General features: G+C 50.9%; 1 protein-coding gene across 1 annotated transcript; it reads right to left on the reverse strand.

Annotated features, from left to right (window-relative positions):
* Window positions 1–7505: 7505 nt before the first annotated feature.
* On the reverse strand, window positions 7506–10523 carry LOC115658376 (galanin receptor type 1-like). The gene has a single exon (XM_030577172.1). It carries the CDS (start codon window positions 8851–8853, stop codon window positions 7522–7524), a length of 1332 nt encoding a protein of 443 aa, XP_030433032.1. The 5' UTR covers window positions 8854–10523; the 3' UTR covers window positions 7506–7521.
* Window positions 10524–15802: the final 5279 nt, after the last annotated feature.

Consider the following 15802-nt stretch of genomic DNA (forward strand, 5'->3'; position numbering starts at 1 on the left):
CTTAGGGCTGCAGTCACCCTGGTTACCAACCATGATAAGGTGACAGACCCAACTATGTTTAACCCCTTTGTCGGGGAGCTTGTGACAGCAGCTGATTAAAGTGACTCAAACAGCTTCTTCAATGCAAAATATTGTTTATTACTCACAGGTATATCGCATTCAGAGCATAGGGATAAAACAGCAAAAGGCCTATCTGCGTGGGTCAGACCTAACTTTTGTTCTTACCTTGCAAGCTTTGGGTAAGTTCCATTCAGCCCAGCCCTCTGCACCTGGGAGAGACAGGGGTTCTCTGAGTGTTTATCTCTGTTAGCGACTCATCTCCAGCCGCTGCTGCCTGCTCACCCCACTTCCTCTCTAGACAGAGGTCTTTAATGGTCTGGTGTCCCCTGGATCCTAGGCTCAGGCCTGGGAAAAATTAACATGCAAGTCGGGATGGAACCAGGCAGGTGAGCACTTCCTAATTAATAGCTTCCCCTCATTGTTTCCTTAAGGGCCCTGAGTATTCCTTAAGCTATGGCTGTCCCATATCTTTGTCATTGGTTCATTTCCTGTTTGTTTCCTCCCAACAGCCTCCTTTGATTTAATTCCATGCAGTCAGGAGAATAATATGAAATGGGAAAACTGAGATGATATTCCTAAGAATTTCCTCCTTCTTCACCATATGGGACATAAGAAAAGGTAGAAGGCCACAGCCAGCCTGTGGCATTGCTGTTCCTATTGATTTACTTTTAGAGTATGTCAAGTGTCTGGGTGGTGGACTTACTACCAGAGCAAAAGAGCTTTGAAGGAGAAACCCAAAGCTGATCCCTGTGCTGTTGGCTTTGCATTTAATCTGCCTGATATTTCCATCTCTGGGGAGGGACAGGGGTTAGTTAAGTAAATATGCAAAACCCTCTTCTTGCCCTGCTCTGGATTATTCCAAGCATGGGGCAGGCCCTCGGAGATTCTTGAGGAGTAAGTGGTGGAGAATACTAAGACAGGGTCAGATCCTGACCTCTGCTAAGGCTGCTTTGTGCCCGCAGCACAGCAACTTTAAACCAGGCAGCGGGGGATTCCTGAGGCTGCGCTAATTTATGCCGGAGGTTCAACTGGTTCTTAGATGTCCCAAGTTCAGGGGAGTAGAAAGATGGCTGACAGTGATGTGTGCTTCCTCCGCTGTCCTCGTCTGCAACCTGGGTGCTCTGGCACAGCTGAGGATCTGGGCCTGCAGCTGGAGACCAGCTATGGGGTAAAATCAAAGCGGTGAAGGCTGAAGGAAATCCAAGTAAATTACAAACTTCTGGGGCAGGATCATGGGCCCAGTTCTGTTCTCATTTACACCCACATAACATCTTTGGCTTCCAAAGGAATCACTCCTGATTTACAGCAGTGTAAGTGAGACCAGAATATTAAATGTCTCTGCTCATGGCTATGCACATCAGTGACTCAAATATACACACTTCTTATTATTAATAATCAGTACTAATACTTGTGAGGAATAAATAATAATACAGTGATGAGCAGTGATGGAGAATTGGGGAAGAGGATGGAGAAAGGGAATAGAGGGGCATATGATGGAGGAGAAACCGAGGGAGCGGAGGGAATGGGTGAGAGTTGAGGGAGCAGTGAAGGAAATGGTGTGAAGGGAGGAAAGCAGGGGGGGCTCCCCTGCAGCATCTCCAGTAGCACTCGCTTGTTTTGTCAATGAATGAAAGAGCTTTCCCCAGTCTCTGCTGTGTCCCCGTTAATGTACAGTTATTTCAACCGGCAAGGAGAGAGTCCATGTTCCATGTAACCCATAAAGTTCTGCCTTTAATAGAGTTACACCAGGTCTGAATTCAGCCCCCCATGTCTTTATGAATAGGAGTGAGAAAGAACCAGTGTCTCTGGAATAAGATTACTGTGAAAGCTTTGTGTCTCCTCAGTGATTCACTGGCAGAAAATACATCCCCAGGTGCTGAAGGCTTTGAGACAAAACTGAGAGCACAGGACTGCTGGCAGAGGAAGAGACAGTAAGACAGTCCAGGCACCACAGAGCAACCATCTGTGATTTCCTGCAGCAGCAAAGAGATTCAGATAAAGTTACTTTAAACCCACCCACCTTGCAGCATATTTGCCCATATTGATTCAAATGGCAAAATTGCAGCCAGTCTGACAAAGCTCAAAATAGGGTGAGGTCCTGGAGGGTAAACAGTGGAGATGGGGTGTATTAACCACATTGTTTATGGAAAATGAGTCAATGCCCTTAACCTATTTCACTGTCTGTTTCCTGTGGAAACAGTTAGTAGTTATACTGCTTGGATAATTAGATTTTCCCTTTCACAAAGCCCACATGTCCTGGGTAGTTGCTATGTGATGTGATGGGAGGTTAGTAACTAGGGACCAGCAATGAATTTAGCTCAAATAAGAAGAACCCCAAACCTCAAGCTGAACCTCTGAGCCTTTCGCCTTTCACTAAATGCAGCACAAAGATCCAAGCGTGGATGTGTTTTCAGTTGATGAAATCCACCCTTGGGCAGTAATTGTCCACGAGCCCTAGGGAGGAACAGAAGAAAGTTTGGTCGTGGTTATCTTGAGTCATCTTTTAATCAAGAAGCCAAAATGCATCCTGTGCTGCTGTTCTTATGGTCCAGGGCCAAAGCCTTCATGTGTTTGGACTCAGCAAGGCCCACGGGCCTTAGGAACGAGGAAGGCCAACTCAGCTTCCCAGCAATGCCATCCTCTGGTCATCATTGTCCTGTCCTACTGCTCCCAGCGAGAGGGATTCAGCAGAGGCAAACAAGGACTGATGGGGATAAAGAGAAACAAAGACTGTGAAACCATGATGACTGTTGGCTGCATTTTCTTTCCAGAGCTTTTTAAACTGGGCCCATTTTCTCCTGGGACTCTCTAATGATTATTAGATAGTTACAACATTTCCTTTGGACTTCTTGGGGCTTTCCTAGGAAAAGATTCAGTATCTTTAAAATGCATTTTCCCAGACTATCCAGCCCCCACTGACCAATGTGTACAGAGAAAGATGTTTGCTAATCTACACACCATGAGCAAGACCTTTAGCTTTGGCTCCTTGCAGGGAATTCACCTGTGTTCAGTATACAAAGATGTGTCTCTTGTGTATTCCTCACAGGGCCTGAAGCATTAATGACATTTAGACACCCGTCAGGTTGTCAGGCATTAGAAACAAGGAAATTGCGGGACCCCAAGGATCTGGTCTGCTATAAATAGCTGTGTCTTATCAGAGAGCAGGGAGGAAAAAAGCCACCTTCCCAAATGCTGCGGTTGTGCCTCGGCGAGCTTGCGTGTGTCACACAGACACGGCTGAATAACCTAGACCTGTTGAGGGACAGGGTGTCTCATGGGACACAGAGACTTTCACGCTTACATCACTGATTCAAATCTGCCCTGGGGTGATAGTGAATGAAAATCATTACTATTTAGCAGTTGTTGGGTAGACTGAGTAAAATAAATTGATGTTCTCAGTGGTAAACAGCTGTGCATGTAAACAAGCCAGGATAATTAATAGGCCTCTAGGTAGTTTCAGCAGAGAGGTCAAGGAGTGAATGGATATGGAGTGGGAAGGAGATTCCAGTACCAGTAATGATGATAAGAAGCAAGGAGAGATTGCTCTGTGGAAAGACCGAGGCTCTAATTGATGATGTTCCCTCTTATTCCTCTCCTCTTGAGGCGGACAAAGTAATGAATAGTACAGAGAAGTTAAACTGGACACTCATATTTTTACACAGGAACAAGAGGATGTTCAATAAAATTGAAAGGCAATGCATTTGAAAGTGATAGAAAGAAATATTTTTAGGCAGGGATGATTGGCCTGTGGCACTCATTGCCACAAGATATCACTGAGGCAAAGAGCTTTGTAGGAGTCATGAAAGGGTTAGAAATGTTTATCAATAATGGCAACACCCACAGTTTCATTCAATAGGATTCTAAAGACTTTGTTAAGGGATACATAAAGCCTCATACTTCAGGGCACAAATAAACCCAATAAATGATGGAGTCAGGAAGAAACTTCTCCCATGGGAAGGTCATAACATAATTGTTCACTGTGGAGTCCTTGTACCATTGTCTGCATCATCCACCACTGGCCATTCTCAAAGATGGATACTGGACCAGATGGATCTGATATGGCAACTCCTATATTCCCCTCATTTCCCTAGAGACAAATCCTTCAGAACAAGATTGAATACATTTATCAAGGCAACATGAGGGGAGTTTTGCAGTGCTGTGCTGCACCTGGTCTGTGGGTAGAGGATTTCAATTTACAGGGCCTGATCCAAAGCCCCCTGACTTCATTGGGTTTTGGATTAAGCCCCTACTGCCCCTCAACCTGGCAGCCTCATCAACACTAACATATGCTTTGAAAGAAAAAATCAAATCACTGCAAATGTTCCCCTGAAGGATATTAAAAGGCAGATTTTCGTGTACCAGGCAACAGGCGCTGTCCATGTCCCCTGAGTTATGACCTGCAGAAATGCAAATGGCATTTTCACACTGAGCGCAGCAGTCAGGAGACATTTATCACTCGCTGAAAAAATGCTTAATTGTGGTTTTTGTGCCCATTTAACACAAAGAAGGGAAAACAGACTCTGGATGCAAATGTCTGTTAGGAGACAATCTTTTGTTTTCCAGGCAGATCATTAGTAATATGAAATGTTCTTTAATGATCATTAAAAAGGTGGAAATCCTGCTGGGACAGATGGCTATTTTGGTCTGGCTTTCTCTGAACTCTCATAGCAAAAGGCTCCCTGGGAGGCAGTGGGATGTTACTTGAATCGTGTGTTCCCCCAGAACACTGAGTCCCCTGCTCTCTAATAAGATTGCTTCTAGTCTTCCAAAGTTTAGGTTTCACAGTATGTGAAATCCTTTGCCACAAACGCTGCTTCCTGCATTTTGATGCTCTCTGACACAATGCCCCTACTCTCCGAAGCGCTGCTGAGTGAGTAAGCAGAGAACAAAGCATTGTGGTAGCACCAGGAGGCCACAGCCAGATTTGGGGCCCCATTGTGGTAGGCCCTCTGCAGACATATTGTAAGAGGTGGTCCTGGACTTTCATCCCAATCTTCTACTTGTATGTTGTATCTTTCTCTCTCACCCTTTACCTGTTGTGTCTATTCAGACTGTCAGATCATTGGAAGAGACTGGGTCTTTTATTATTAATATATACCTGTGAGTCTCAAACTTTTTCTATTGGTGACCTCTTTCTCAGAGCAAACCTCTGACTGTGACTCTCCCTCAGAAATTAAACATGGGGAAGTTAGTTTAATTGAATATTAATTTAATTTAATGGGAGCTTGGGCCTGTCAGCCCCATGCATGGCCAGGTTCAGGCCTGTCAGCCCTATGGGGCTGACAGCTTGCAGCCCCCATGTAACCACCTCATGACCCCTTGAGGGGTCATGTCCCCCAGTTTGAGAATCCCTAGCAGAGCTGTTCTCAAACAGTGGTTCTGGACCCCAAAGTGGGTTGTGACCCCGTTTTAATGGTGTCACCATGGCTGGCATTAGACTTGCTTTAGCCCAGGGCTGAAGCTGAAAACCGAGCCCCATCACCCAAGAACAAAGCCGAAGACCAAAGGCTTCAGGCCTGGGTGGCAGAGCTCAGGTTATAGGCCCCCCCCCACCTGGGACTGAAGCCCTGGGGATTTGACCCTCTCCTGTCCAGGGCAGTAGGGCTCAGGTAGACTCAGGCTTCACTCCCCACTCCTGGGGTTGTGTAGCAATTTTTGTTGGCAGATGGGGGTCATGGTGCAATGAAGTTTGAGAACCCCTGCATAGCACAATGAAATCACAATTTGGGCCTGGGTCTCTAGGCCAGGGTGGGTAAACTTTTTGGCCTGAAGGCCGCATCAGGATTCGTAAATTGTATGGAGGGCCGGTTAGAGGAGGCCCCCACCTCCTATCTACCCCCCCACCGGGACTCCTGCCCCATCAACCACCCCTTCTCCCTGTCCTCTGACTGCCCCCGGAACCCCTGCGCCTGACTGCCCCCTGTCATCCCATCCAACCCCCCCTTCTTCCTGACTGCCCCCCCAGAACCCCTGCCCCCATTCAACCCCCTGTTCTCCCCTGACAGCCCCAACCCCTATCCACACCCTCATCCCCTGACCAGCACCCTGAACTCCCCTGTCCTGTATTGAACCCCTGTCTGCTCCCTGCCCCCTTATCGCACTGCCTGGAGCACCGGTGGCTGGCAGCACTACAGCCGTGCTGCCCAACTGGAGCCGGGCCATGCCGCCACTGCCACCGTGCAGCACAGAGCACCGGGTCAGGCCGGGCTCTTCAGTTGCGCTGCCTCAGGAGCTCACAGCCCTGTCGCCCACAGCACTGTGTCAGCGGTGGAGCGAGTGAGCTGAGGCTGTGGGGGAGGGGGACAGCAGGGGAGGGGCCGGGGGCTAGCCTCCTGGGCCAGGAGTTCAGGGGCCAGGCAGGATGGTCCCACGGGCCCGTAGTTTGCCCACCTCTGTTCTAGGCACTACTATAGTACAAATAAACAATCATGACTATTTACTTAGCAAAGACTCCTTTAGAAGTGCGAATAGCTTACAGTTTAACCTGCATGTCCTCTTTAGGAAAATAAAAGCACTTTGAATCTCTCCTCCCCAGAGAAATATAACAAGACTACAGATGACGGTTTGGTTCTGATTTTATTGTTATAAAACACCTTTTACTTTTCTTTTCACATGCCATTGTCTTTGCTTTGTACAGGTAGAGCGGTGGGCGAGCTGACTTTCTGAATGTAAAATGTTTTAACAGAAATCCAGTTATATCCAAACCACCAGAAGGAAAACGTTCCCCATCCAAAAGAGCCCATTTTCCTACTGCACTTCTCAGAGGGGCTCTGAGGCCACATTATCGCTTCTGAATTTCCAAATACAGAACTGTAATGGTTATGTCACAGACAACTCACTTTGGTAGTATTTGTTTGTATGGCAGCTTGGTGTGTTACGAATCAGACAATGACGTCTCAAGTGGCAGAGCCTGTGAAATTTTCTGCTAATACTATTTATGTTATATGGTTTCTAGAGTTTCTTTACTGCTTGCAACAACAATTGATGTGATTTGGAGCCAAGAGAGCTTGTTCCATTTGGACTTTATCAGCTCAAGGTAAGCAGCAGCAAGCGGTCAAAGTACAATTGCTAATGTATCAAACCTGCATCTCTGCAGAGATGGAACTGCAGGAGAACATCTGATTGGAAATTTATCTATTTAGTGTGAAAGCTTTTAATACGAGAGAGGATTGTGCATTTCTTGTGTCCAGGTGTCTCTGATAGAGATAATTTGTCTTTTTTGGTAAGTTCATCTCAGTTTAAAGAGAAAAATAATCTTTTTCTCCGCATTTTTTCTCTTTATCTCTCTTTCCTTCCTCTGTCTTTGTTTGGGGGTGGGGGAGGTGGGGAGAGGGCATGCTAGGTTTCTTCTCCTTTTTTAGAATATCAGATTCAGAAAAACCTACTACATGGCCATCAGCTGTGTCTGATACATCTCTTAGTAAGGATGAATGTATTAATAGGTGTTCTTTCTGAACAGGATTATAGAAAAGTCTTTTCACTAGACATGGTGTTTAGAGACAGAGGCTGGCCGGACATTAGTAGAGTTTCACAGTTGTTCTTAGGGTCAGAGTCCCCCTGACACCTCTTTCCCATTGCTAGGGTGCAGCTGGACTCTTTCCTTGCAGACTCCATGGAGTTCCTGTAAGAGAGCAGCTCAGGCACAGAAGAAAGTGCAGTCCCTTCAGACAGAGAGAAGTTAAAAAGGGAGACCATCCTCTGATGGTATTTGCTCTTCATTTCTTTGGCTGACCTATAGAGGTTCCCAACAAAGCAATAGCATATGGGGTTGAGGCTGGAGTTGGTGAGGCCTAGCCACTGAGCAAAAGGTCTGAGCTGCAGGACCCAGGGAGATGGAGTCACATCCTGCAAAGAGTTGGGGATGTTGAAGTCAATCCAGATGTCCATCATGTAGACGGGCAGCCAGGAGATGGCAAACAGCAGGACCAGGGCCACCACCATCTGGGCCACCTTCTTGCGGATCTTCAGCCTGGAGGCTGGCAGGGATCGGTTCAGTGAGTTGCACTCCTTCAACTGGCTGGTGCAGCTCCACAGCCTTCGCACGGTCAGGAAGCAGATGACCATATTGAATAGCACGGGCAGGCAGTAGAGGGCACAGAAGAGGAGGAAGTTGTAGGCTTGCTTGAGCTTCTCTTGAGGCCATATTTCTCTGCAGATTGGGAACACCAATGGCAGTCCCTCCACCACCCCAATCTCATCCCTTTTGTTCATGAATATAAGGGGCATGCAGATCCCAGAGGACAGGACCCACACCACCAGGATGGTGCTGAGGATCTTCCTCTGGGTGAAGAAGGACCTGGCATTCAGAGGGTTGTGAACACTGTAATACCTGTTCACACTTATAACCGTGAGGCTGAGCACACTGGCTGAGACAGACACGGCCTGGACGAATGGCACAGCCCTGCACAGGAAGTCCCCGTACACCCAGGCTTTGTATATCAAGTTCCCCACCGTGATGGGCATGCAGACGCACACCACCATCAAGTCGCAGATGGCCAGGTTGATAAGGAGGCTCCTGGTGGCACTCAGACTGGGCATCCGGCTGCTACGTTTCCTGGTGAGCACTTTGATGGACATGATGTTCCCAACAAATCCCACCACAAAAGAGACCAGGTACAGGATGGTCAGGCTGATGGTGACAGGCTCCTCTGCAAACAGGAAGAGCATCTTTTCCAGCTCCTCCCAGTCCAGCCCCTGGCTCCCATTCCATACTCCAGGCAGGGACACGTTCTCCCCTTTCAAAAGCTCCAGCAGGCTGAGGTGGCTCTCTGGGAAAGGGAAAGAGGAATTCATTGTTGCTCCTTAGAAGCCACACAGAAGCAGCCAGGGAAACACCACCTCTCGGGGTAGACTGGTGGTCTCTTCTGGTTTTGAACTCTATGGTGCTATGACCTGGAAGCTCCTTTGTCACCACTGGACCTCGAGCAGTTCTAGCATGTTTTGATGGACTCATACAAGCCTGGGAAAGAGAGTAAATGAAGAAGGGTCAGAATGTTCTACTGTAAATATTTTCCTTTCTTAATTGTTGCTCAGTCATGTGTGGGGAATTGTACATAGTCAGAAATGGATTCCCCGTGAATTTATCAGCTCCGTGCATAGGGCAATGCCTTTAATTCCTTAGGAACATAGGAATTGTCAGATTGGCTCAGACCCATAGTCCATCTAGTCCATTATCCTGCTGTGACAATGGGTGGCACCAGATGCTTCAGAGGAAGGTGTAAGAACCTGCATGCGATGGAATAATCTGCCACTAGAGAAAGGTTTCATTTCAGCCCAGGTATTCACAGGCTGGCTGATGTCCTCCCATAGAAAGTACTTGAGTAAATGCAGGGCAGAAGCCTCAGGCTCTGACCCCTGGACAACACTGTCATTGCTTGTAGGAGTCTGTGGTTATCTCTAGACACTGCATCCCTGGAAAAACGGGTCCTCCCGCATTGCCCAGAAATAGGAGCAAGCAGAAGCCCAGAGCCATGCCTGTCCTAACTAGAGCCCAGGTTTGTCAGCCCCACTCGCTGGGGGGATGCCCCTGGAGGGAGGAAAAGCCTCCACCTGCCCTTGTGTCACAGCTGGACTTACAGCTTGAGGTGCCGGATGAATTTCCGCATGGCCCTAGGTGCGGTGCTGAGCAGCCAGCTCCCCTGGCCCGTGCCCAGCAGCCCTGCCTTCTCTGGGCAAGCCCCGCTCCCCGGTCCGCACAGCGCAGTCCACGTCCCCCGTCCCCCGTCCCGGCGCAGTAAAGGCACTCACCTGGCGCAGAGAGCGGCTGGGACACGGGAGCGGGGCCGAACGGCTTCGGCTGATGGACTGATGCCCGACGCTGCGTGCAGAGCTCAGCGAGCCTGGCCGCGGAGAGCGGCGAACCGGACCGGTGGGTCCAACCCTGGGGTGGCCCTGAGAGTTGTTCCCATTGACTCGCAGACCTGTTACGCCCCTGCCCGCTCCCACACGCGATCGGACACACTTCACAGCATGCACACACGCTCCCCTCTGCTCCCAAATACACAGTGCTGTCTACACACTGACACACACACTCTGCACTCTCTCTCCCACACAGACACACTCCCCCTGCACTTACACACACACTGCACTCTCTCTCACACACACAGGCACACTTCAGGGCATGCACACACGCTCCCCTCTGCTCCCAAACACACAGTGCCGTCTGCACACTGACACACGCACCCTGCACTCTCTCTCCCACACAGACACACTCCCCCTGCACTTACACACACACTGCACTCTCTCACACACACAGGCACACTTCAGGGCATGCACACACGCTCCCCTCTGCGCCCAAACACAGAGTGCCGTCTACACACAGACACCCCCCCCCACCGCACTCTCTTTCACACACAGACACACTTCACGGCATGCACACGCGCTCCCCTCTGCTCCCAAACACACAGTGCTGTCTACACACTGACACACACACCCTGCACTCTCTCCCCCACACAGGTACACTCCCCCTGCACTTACACACACACTGCACTCTCTCACACACACAGGCACACTTCAGGGCATTCACACACGCTCCCCTCTGCGCCCAAACACAGAGTGCCGTCTACACACAGACCCCCCCACCGCACTCTCTTTCACACACAGACACACTTCACGGCATGCACACGCGCTCCCCTCTGCGCCCAAACACACAGCACCGTCTACACACAGACACACACCCCCTGCACTCTCTCGCGCACACACACACTCACACTTCCTTCCCTACACACACCCGGCTCTGTGCCTGGCTCCCTATTGCCCCAGTCCCTGCGCTGGCTGCCCGGCTGGGATCTGCTGCTTCCTGCACCCCTGGGGCGTCTCAGGCGCCGAGCAGGAAAGTTTGGGGCTGCCCATGAAAAGCCCCAGCCGGTGGCAGCGACCCGGCCCCCGGCTCAGCCGGCCGGCTGGCGGCTGGAGTGGCCGGCTGCTAGCGGAGGGTCAGGCGCATCCCCGTGGTGCTGAACGGACAGCTCCAAGAGCGGAGCGGCCAGGGCTCGCTCTGCGCCCCGGCTGCCCGGGCTCCGTGCCCGGCTGCAGTGGCCGAGTGAGCCCTGAACCCGGCGGGGCAGCCTGGAACCTGGCGTGGCTCAGGCTGGCAGCAGCTCGGGCATGTTCCTCGCCCAGCCCCTGGCTCCAGCCAATCCGCTCCTGCGGCTCGCCCCGCCTGGCGGCAGTGGGTTGCTGCTGATTGTCTCCTCCCGGCTGCCCCTTCTCCCGCCCCGGAGCCGATCCGGCCCTCAGCCCCGAGCTCTCCCCACTGCTGCCCACTTGCTCCAGCGCCTGGGCTGCTTCGGGCGCTGAGTCCCTGGGACTCCTGCCCCCTGGCCCTGGAGCCAGGGCTTGCCAGCTTGCCGCTGAGAGCCTCCGTCTTCTGTCCCTCTCGGTGTTACTTCACTGGGCTCTGCTCAGGAGCCGCAACCTCTGCCCCAGGCAAGGCTGCCTTCTGCCCCTTACTCCTCCAGCCAGCGCGCACCTGGGAGCGCCGCTGCGAGCGAAGATTGTTTAGAGCCAGAGCAGGGAAGGAAAGGGATCAGTTCGCTGCTGGAGACAATTCAGTGGTTTGAAAGAGCTGCCAAATGTCTCCAGTCAGTGCCCAAAGCTTTGCCTCTAGGACACTGGCTTCTTTGGCTCCAGTCCTGCTCTTCAATGATTGGTTGAGACTGTGCCTCGTTGGGGTTAGATTCCCCCACCCCCCGCCAAGAGGAAATCCCTTACTTGCTTTACATTTGGGGGGAAAATAGCCCCCCCCCGATTTGAAGCACCTTCTCATGCTGGTCTATTAAAAGCCATTGACTCCAAGCCATCAGGGCAGGAAAGGGGAGTTTAATAAAGCCGAACTATGCTCCCTTTTAAGCTAACTGAGTTAAGCTTGTTTGGCAGTGGATCTTCGATCAGTAATAAGAGATAAAGAGGTTTAATAACTAGCTAATGGATCAGAAACGAATGACAGCTGGGGAGCTTCATAGACTCATAGACTCTAGGACTGGAAGGGACCTCGAGAGGTCATCGAGTCCAGTCCCCTGCCCTCATGGCAGGACCAAATACTGTCTAGACCATCCCTAAAAGACATTTATCTAACCTACTCTTAAATATCTCCAGAGATGGAGATTCCACAACTTCCCTAGGCAATCTATTCCAGTGTTTAACTACCCTGACAGTTAGGAACTTTTTCCTAATGTCCAACCTAAATCTCCCTTGCTGCAGTTTAAGCCCATTGCTTCTTGTTCTATCATTGGAGGCTAAGGTGAACAAGTTTTCTCCCTCCTCCTGATGACACCCTTTTAGATACCTGAAAACTGCTATCATGTCCCCTCTCAGTCTTCTCTTTTCCAAACTAAACAAATCCAATTCCTTCAGCCTTCCTTCATAGGTCATGTTTTCAAGACCTTTAATCATTCTTGTTGCTCTTCTCTGGACCCTCTCCAATTTCTCCACATCTTTCTTGAAATGCAGTGCCCAGAACTGGACACAATACTCCAGTTGAGGCCTAACCAGTGCAGAGTAAAGCGGAAGAATGACTTCTCGTGTCTTGTTTACAACACACCTGTTAATGCATCCCAGAATCATGTTTGCTTTTTTTGCAACAGTATCACACTGTTGACTCATATTAAGCTTGTGGTCCACTATGACCCCTAGATCTCTTTCTGCCATACTCCTTCCTAGACAGTCTCTTCCCATTCTGTATGTGTGAAACTGATTGTTCCTTCCTAAGTGGAGCACTTTGCATTTATCTTTATTGAACTTCATCCTGTTTACCTCAGACCATTTCTCCAATTTGTCCAGATCATTTTGAATTTTGACCCTGTCCTCCAAAGCAGTTGCAATCCCTCCCAGTTTGGTATCATCTGCAAACTTAATAAGCGTACTTTCTATGTCAACATCTAAATCGTTGATGAAGATATTGAACAGAACCGGTACCAAAACAGAACCCTGCGGAACCCCACTTGTTATACCTTTCCAGCAGGATTGGGAGCCATTAACAACTACTCTCTGAGTATGGTTATCCAGCCAGTTATGCACCCACCTTATAGTAGCCCCATCTAAATTGTACTTTCCTAGTTTATCTATAAGAATATCATGCGAGACTGTATCAAATGCCTTACTAAAGTCTAGGTATATCACATCTACCGCTTCTCCCTTATCCACAAGGCTCGTTATCCTATCAAAGAACACTATCAGATTAGTTTGACACGATTTGTTCTTTACAAATCCATGCTGGCTCTTCCCTATCACCTTACCACCTTCCAAGTGTTTGCAGATGATTTCTTTGATTACCTGCTCCATTATCTTCCCTGGCACAGAAGTTAAACTAACTGGTCTGTAGTTTCCTGGGTTGTTTTTATTTCCCTTTTTATAGATGGGCACTATATTTGCCCCCTTCCAGTCTTCTGGAATCTCCCCCGTCTCCCATGATTTCCCAAAGATAATAGCTAGAGGCTCAGATACCTCTTCCATTAACTCCTTGAGTATTCTAGGATGCATTTCATCAGGCCCTGGTGACTTTCAGGCATCTAACTTTTCTAAGTGATTTTTTACTTGCTCTTTCCTTATTTTCTCTTCTAAACCTACCCTCTTCCCGTACTCTTCAGGTATGGTCAGGGCCGGTGCGAGGATATTTTGCGCCCTAGGCGAAACTTCCATCTTGCGCCCCCCCCCCCAAAATCACATACATTATACACAATACACGGTCACAGAGTAACATGTTATAATTTAGAATTTATGTTTCCGCGCTTTAAGTTTAGCAAATTTAGAAACAAGTTCCTCCAAGTCAATGCCGGGAGCAATGTCATGTTCTAGTGACAAGGTAGATAGCTCAACAAGTCTTTGTTGCAACATTGATATTCGCATGTATGTTTTTATAAACTTGAGCTTTCAGAAGCTTCGCTCACCACTGGCCACAGAAACTGGGAGAGTCAAGACGATGTGAAGAGCAATAACTGTGTAAGGGACACTATCTGTCAGCTGGGGGTCAGGGCTGTGGGGAGGATGGGGTGAGGGGGTTTCCAGCTCAAAGAGACTGGGCTAGGAGCTGGAGGTCAGGGCTGTGGGGGGGATGGGGTGAGGGGGTTTCCAGCTCAGAGGCACTGGGCTTGGAGCTGGGGGTGAGGGCTGTGGGGGGGATGAGGTCAGGGGGTTTCCAGCTCAGAGGCACTGGGATTGGAGCTGGGGGTCAGGGCTGTGGTGGGAATGGGGTGAGGGGGTTTCCAGCTCAGAGGGACTAGGCTCGGAGCTGGGGGTCAGGGCTGTGGGGGGGATGGGGTGAGGGGTTTCCAGCTCAGAGAGACTGGGCTTGGAGCTGGAGGTCAGGGCTGTGGGGGGGATGGGGTCAGGGGGTTTCCAGCTCAGAGGGACTGGGCTAGGAGCTGGAGGTCAGGGCTGTGGGGAGGATGGGGTGAGGGGGTTTCCAGCTCAGAGGGACTGGGCTTGGAGCTGGGGGTCAGGGCTGTGGGGGGGGTGGGGTCAGGGGGGTGCCTGGGGGCACTGGGGAAGCTCAGCTCTGCAGACTGCTGTTCTCTCCAGCCATCCAGGCACAAGGGGAGCAGCAGCAGGGACCAGCCAAGGACCAAGGGGACAGGAGCACAGGCACCTGAGGCCAAGCTGAGGGGAAGCACTTGCTTACCTTGCCCAACACATGAGCGTTGGGGTCCTCTTTCTTCCTCCACTCCACCAGACCACCGCTGAGGCTCTTTTCTTCTCCATGCCCCTTGCTGGGGCTGACGTGGAGGCTGAGCCAGGGGGCAGCCCCCGCTTTCCTCCAGAAGCCCTGGTGTCACGCTGCCCTCGCAGGGCTCCTGCCACATGCCCTAAGCAGAGCTGCACAGCTCTGCCCAGCCACCGGTGCCTCCGCCGGCAACGAGAAAAATGGCATCGGCTGGAGCCCCTGCTCTGGGAGGGAGAGGGATTCTGAGCTTCTGCCTGCAGCCCAGGGATTCCCCTGGGTCAGCGTGCCACGGGCAGCCCGAACATCTGGGCTGCCACGGTGGCGCCCTGACCCGGGGGGGCCCTGGGCTGCCGGCTGCCGTGGCGGCGTGCTAACCCAGGGGACCCCCTGGGCTGCCAGCTGCCGCGGCGGCGCCCTGAGCCAGGTGGGGCCCTGGGCTGCAGGCTGCCGCGGTGGCGCACTGACCCAGGGGACCCCCCTGGCCTGCCGGCTGCCGCGATAGTGCCCTGACCCAGGGGGGGCCCTGGGCTGCCGGCTTCCACGGAGGCGCACTGACCTGCGGGGGCCCTGGGCTGCCGGCTGCCTCAGCGGTGCGCTGACCCAGGGGACCCCCTGGGCCGCCGGCAGCTCAGACTCCCTCTCTGTCCCAGCAGCAGCGGCTGCTCAACCATTTAAAAAAAATTGGGGGGCGCCACTTTTTGGTGCTCCCAAATCTTGGCGCCTTAGGCAACCGCCTAGTCCGCCTAAATGGTTGCACCGGCCCAGGGTATGGTTGATTATCTGGGCTCAGCCGCAGCCCTGCCCCCTGTGGGAGAGACTTGGGAAGCTTATTGCTTAATTGTACTGTACACTAGGGTTACTCCTATCTTTGTGGTTAATTCAGATCAATAAACAGACATGCAAATAGGGTGATGGCAAATAGGCCCTGTAGAAACACCGTAGATGGATGGATGAATCTTGTCCTTGCCTGAACAAAACTTTGAAGACTTTGAAGGGATTGCTTTACCTACTTCTGTACCTATGCAAGTGTAGACAAGCCCTAAGACATAGGCTTAAATCAAGGAATAAAGTCACTAAAAAGTG

This window comes from Gopherus evgoodei, chromosome 10, assembly GCF_007399415.2.
Source record: "Gopherus evgoodei ecotype Sinaloan lineage chromosome 10, rGopEvg1_v1.p, whole genome shotgun sequence".
NCBI classification, from domain to species: Eukaryota; Metazoa; Chordata; order Testudines; family Testudinidae; genus Gopherus; species Gopherus evgoodei.

Bases quoted from the DNA above. Each gene is read 5' to 3' on its own strand.
- LOC115658376 (XM_030577172.1), bottom strand. From the start codon at position 8,853: ATGAATTCCTCTTTCCCTTTCCCAGAGAGCCACCTCAGCCTGCTGGAG.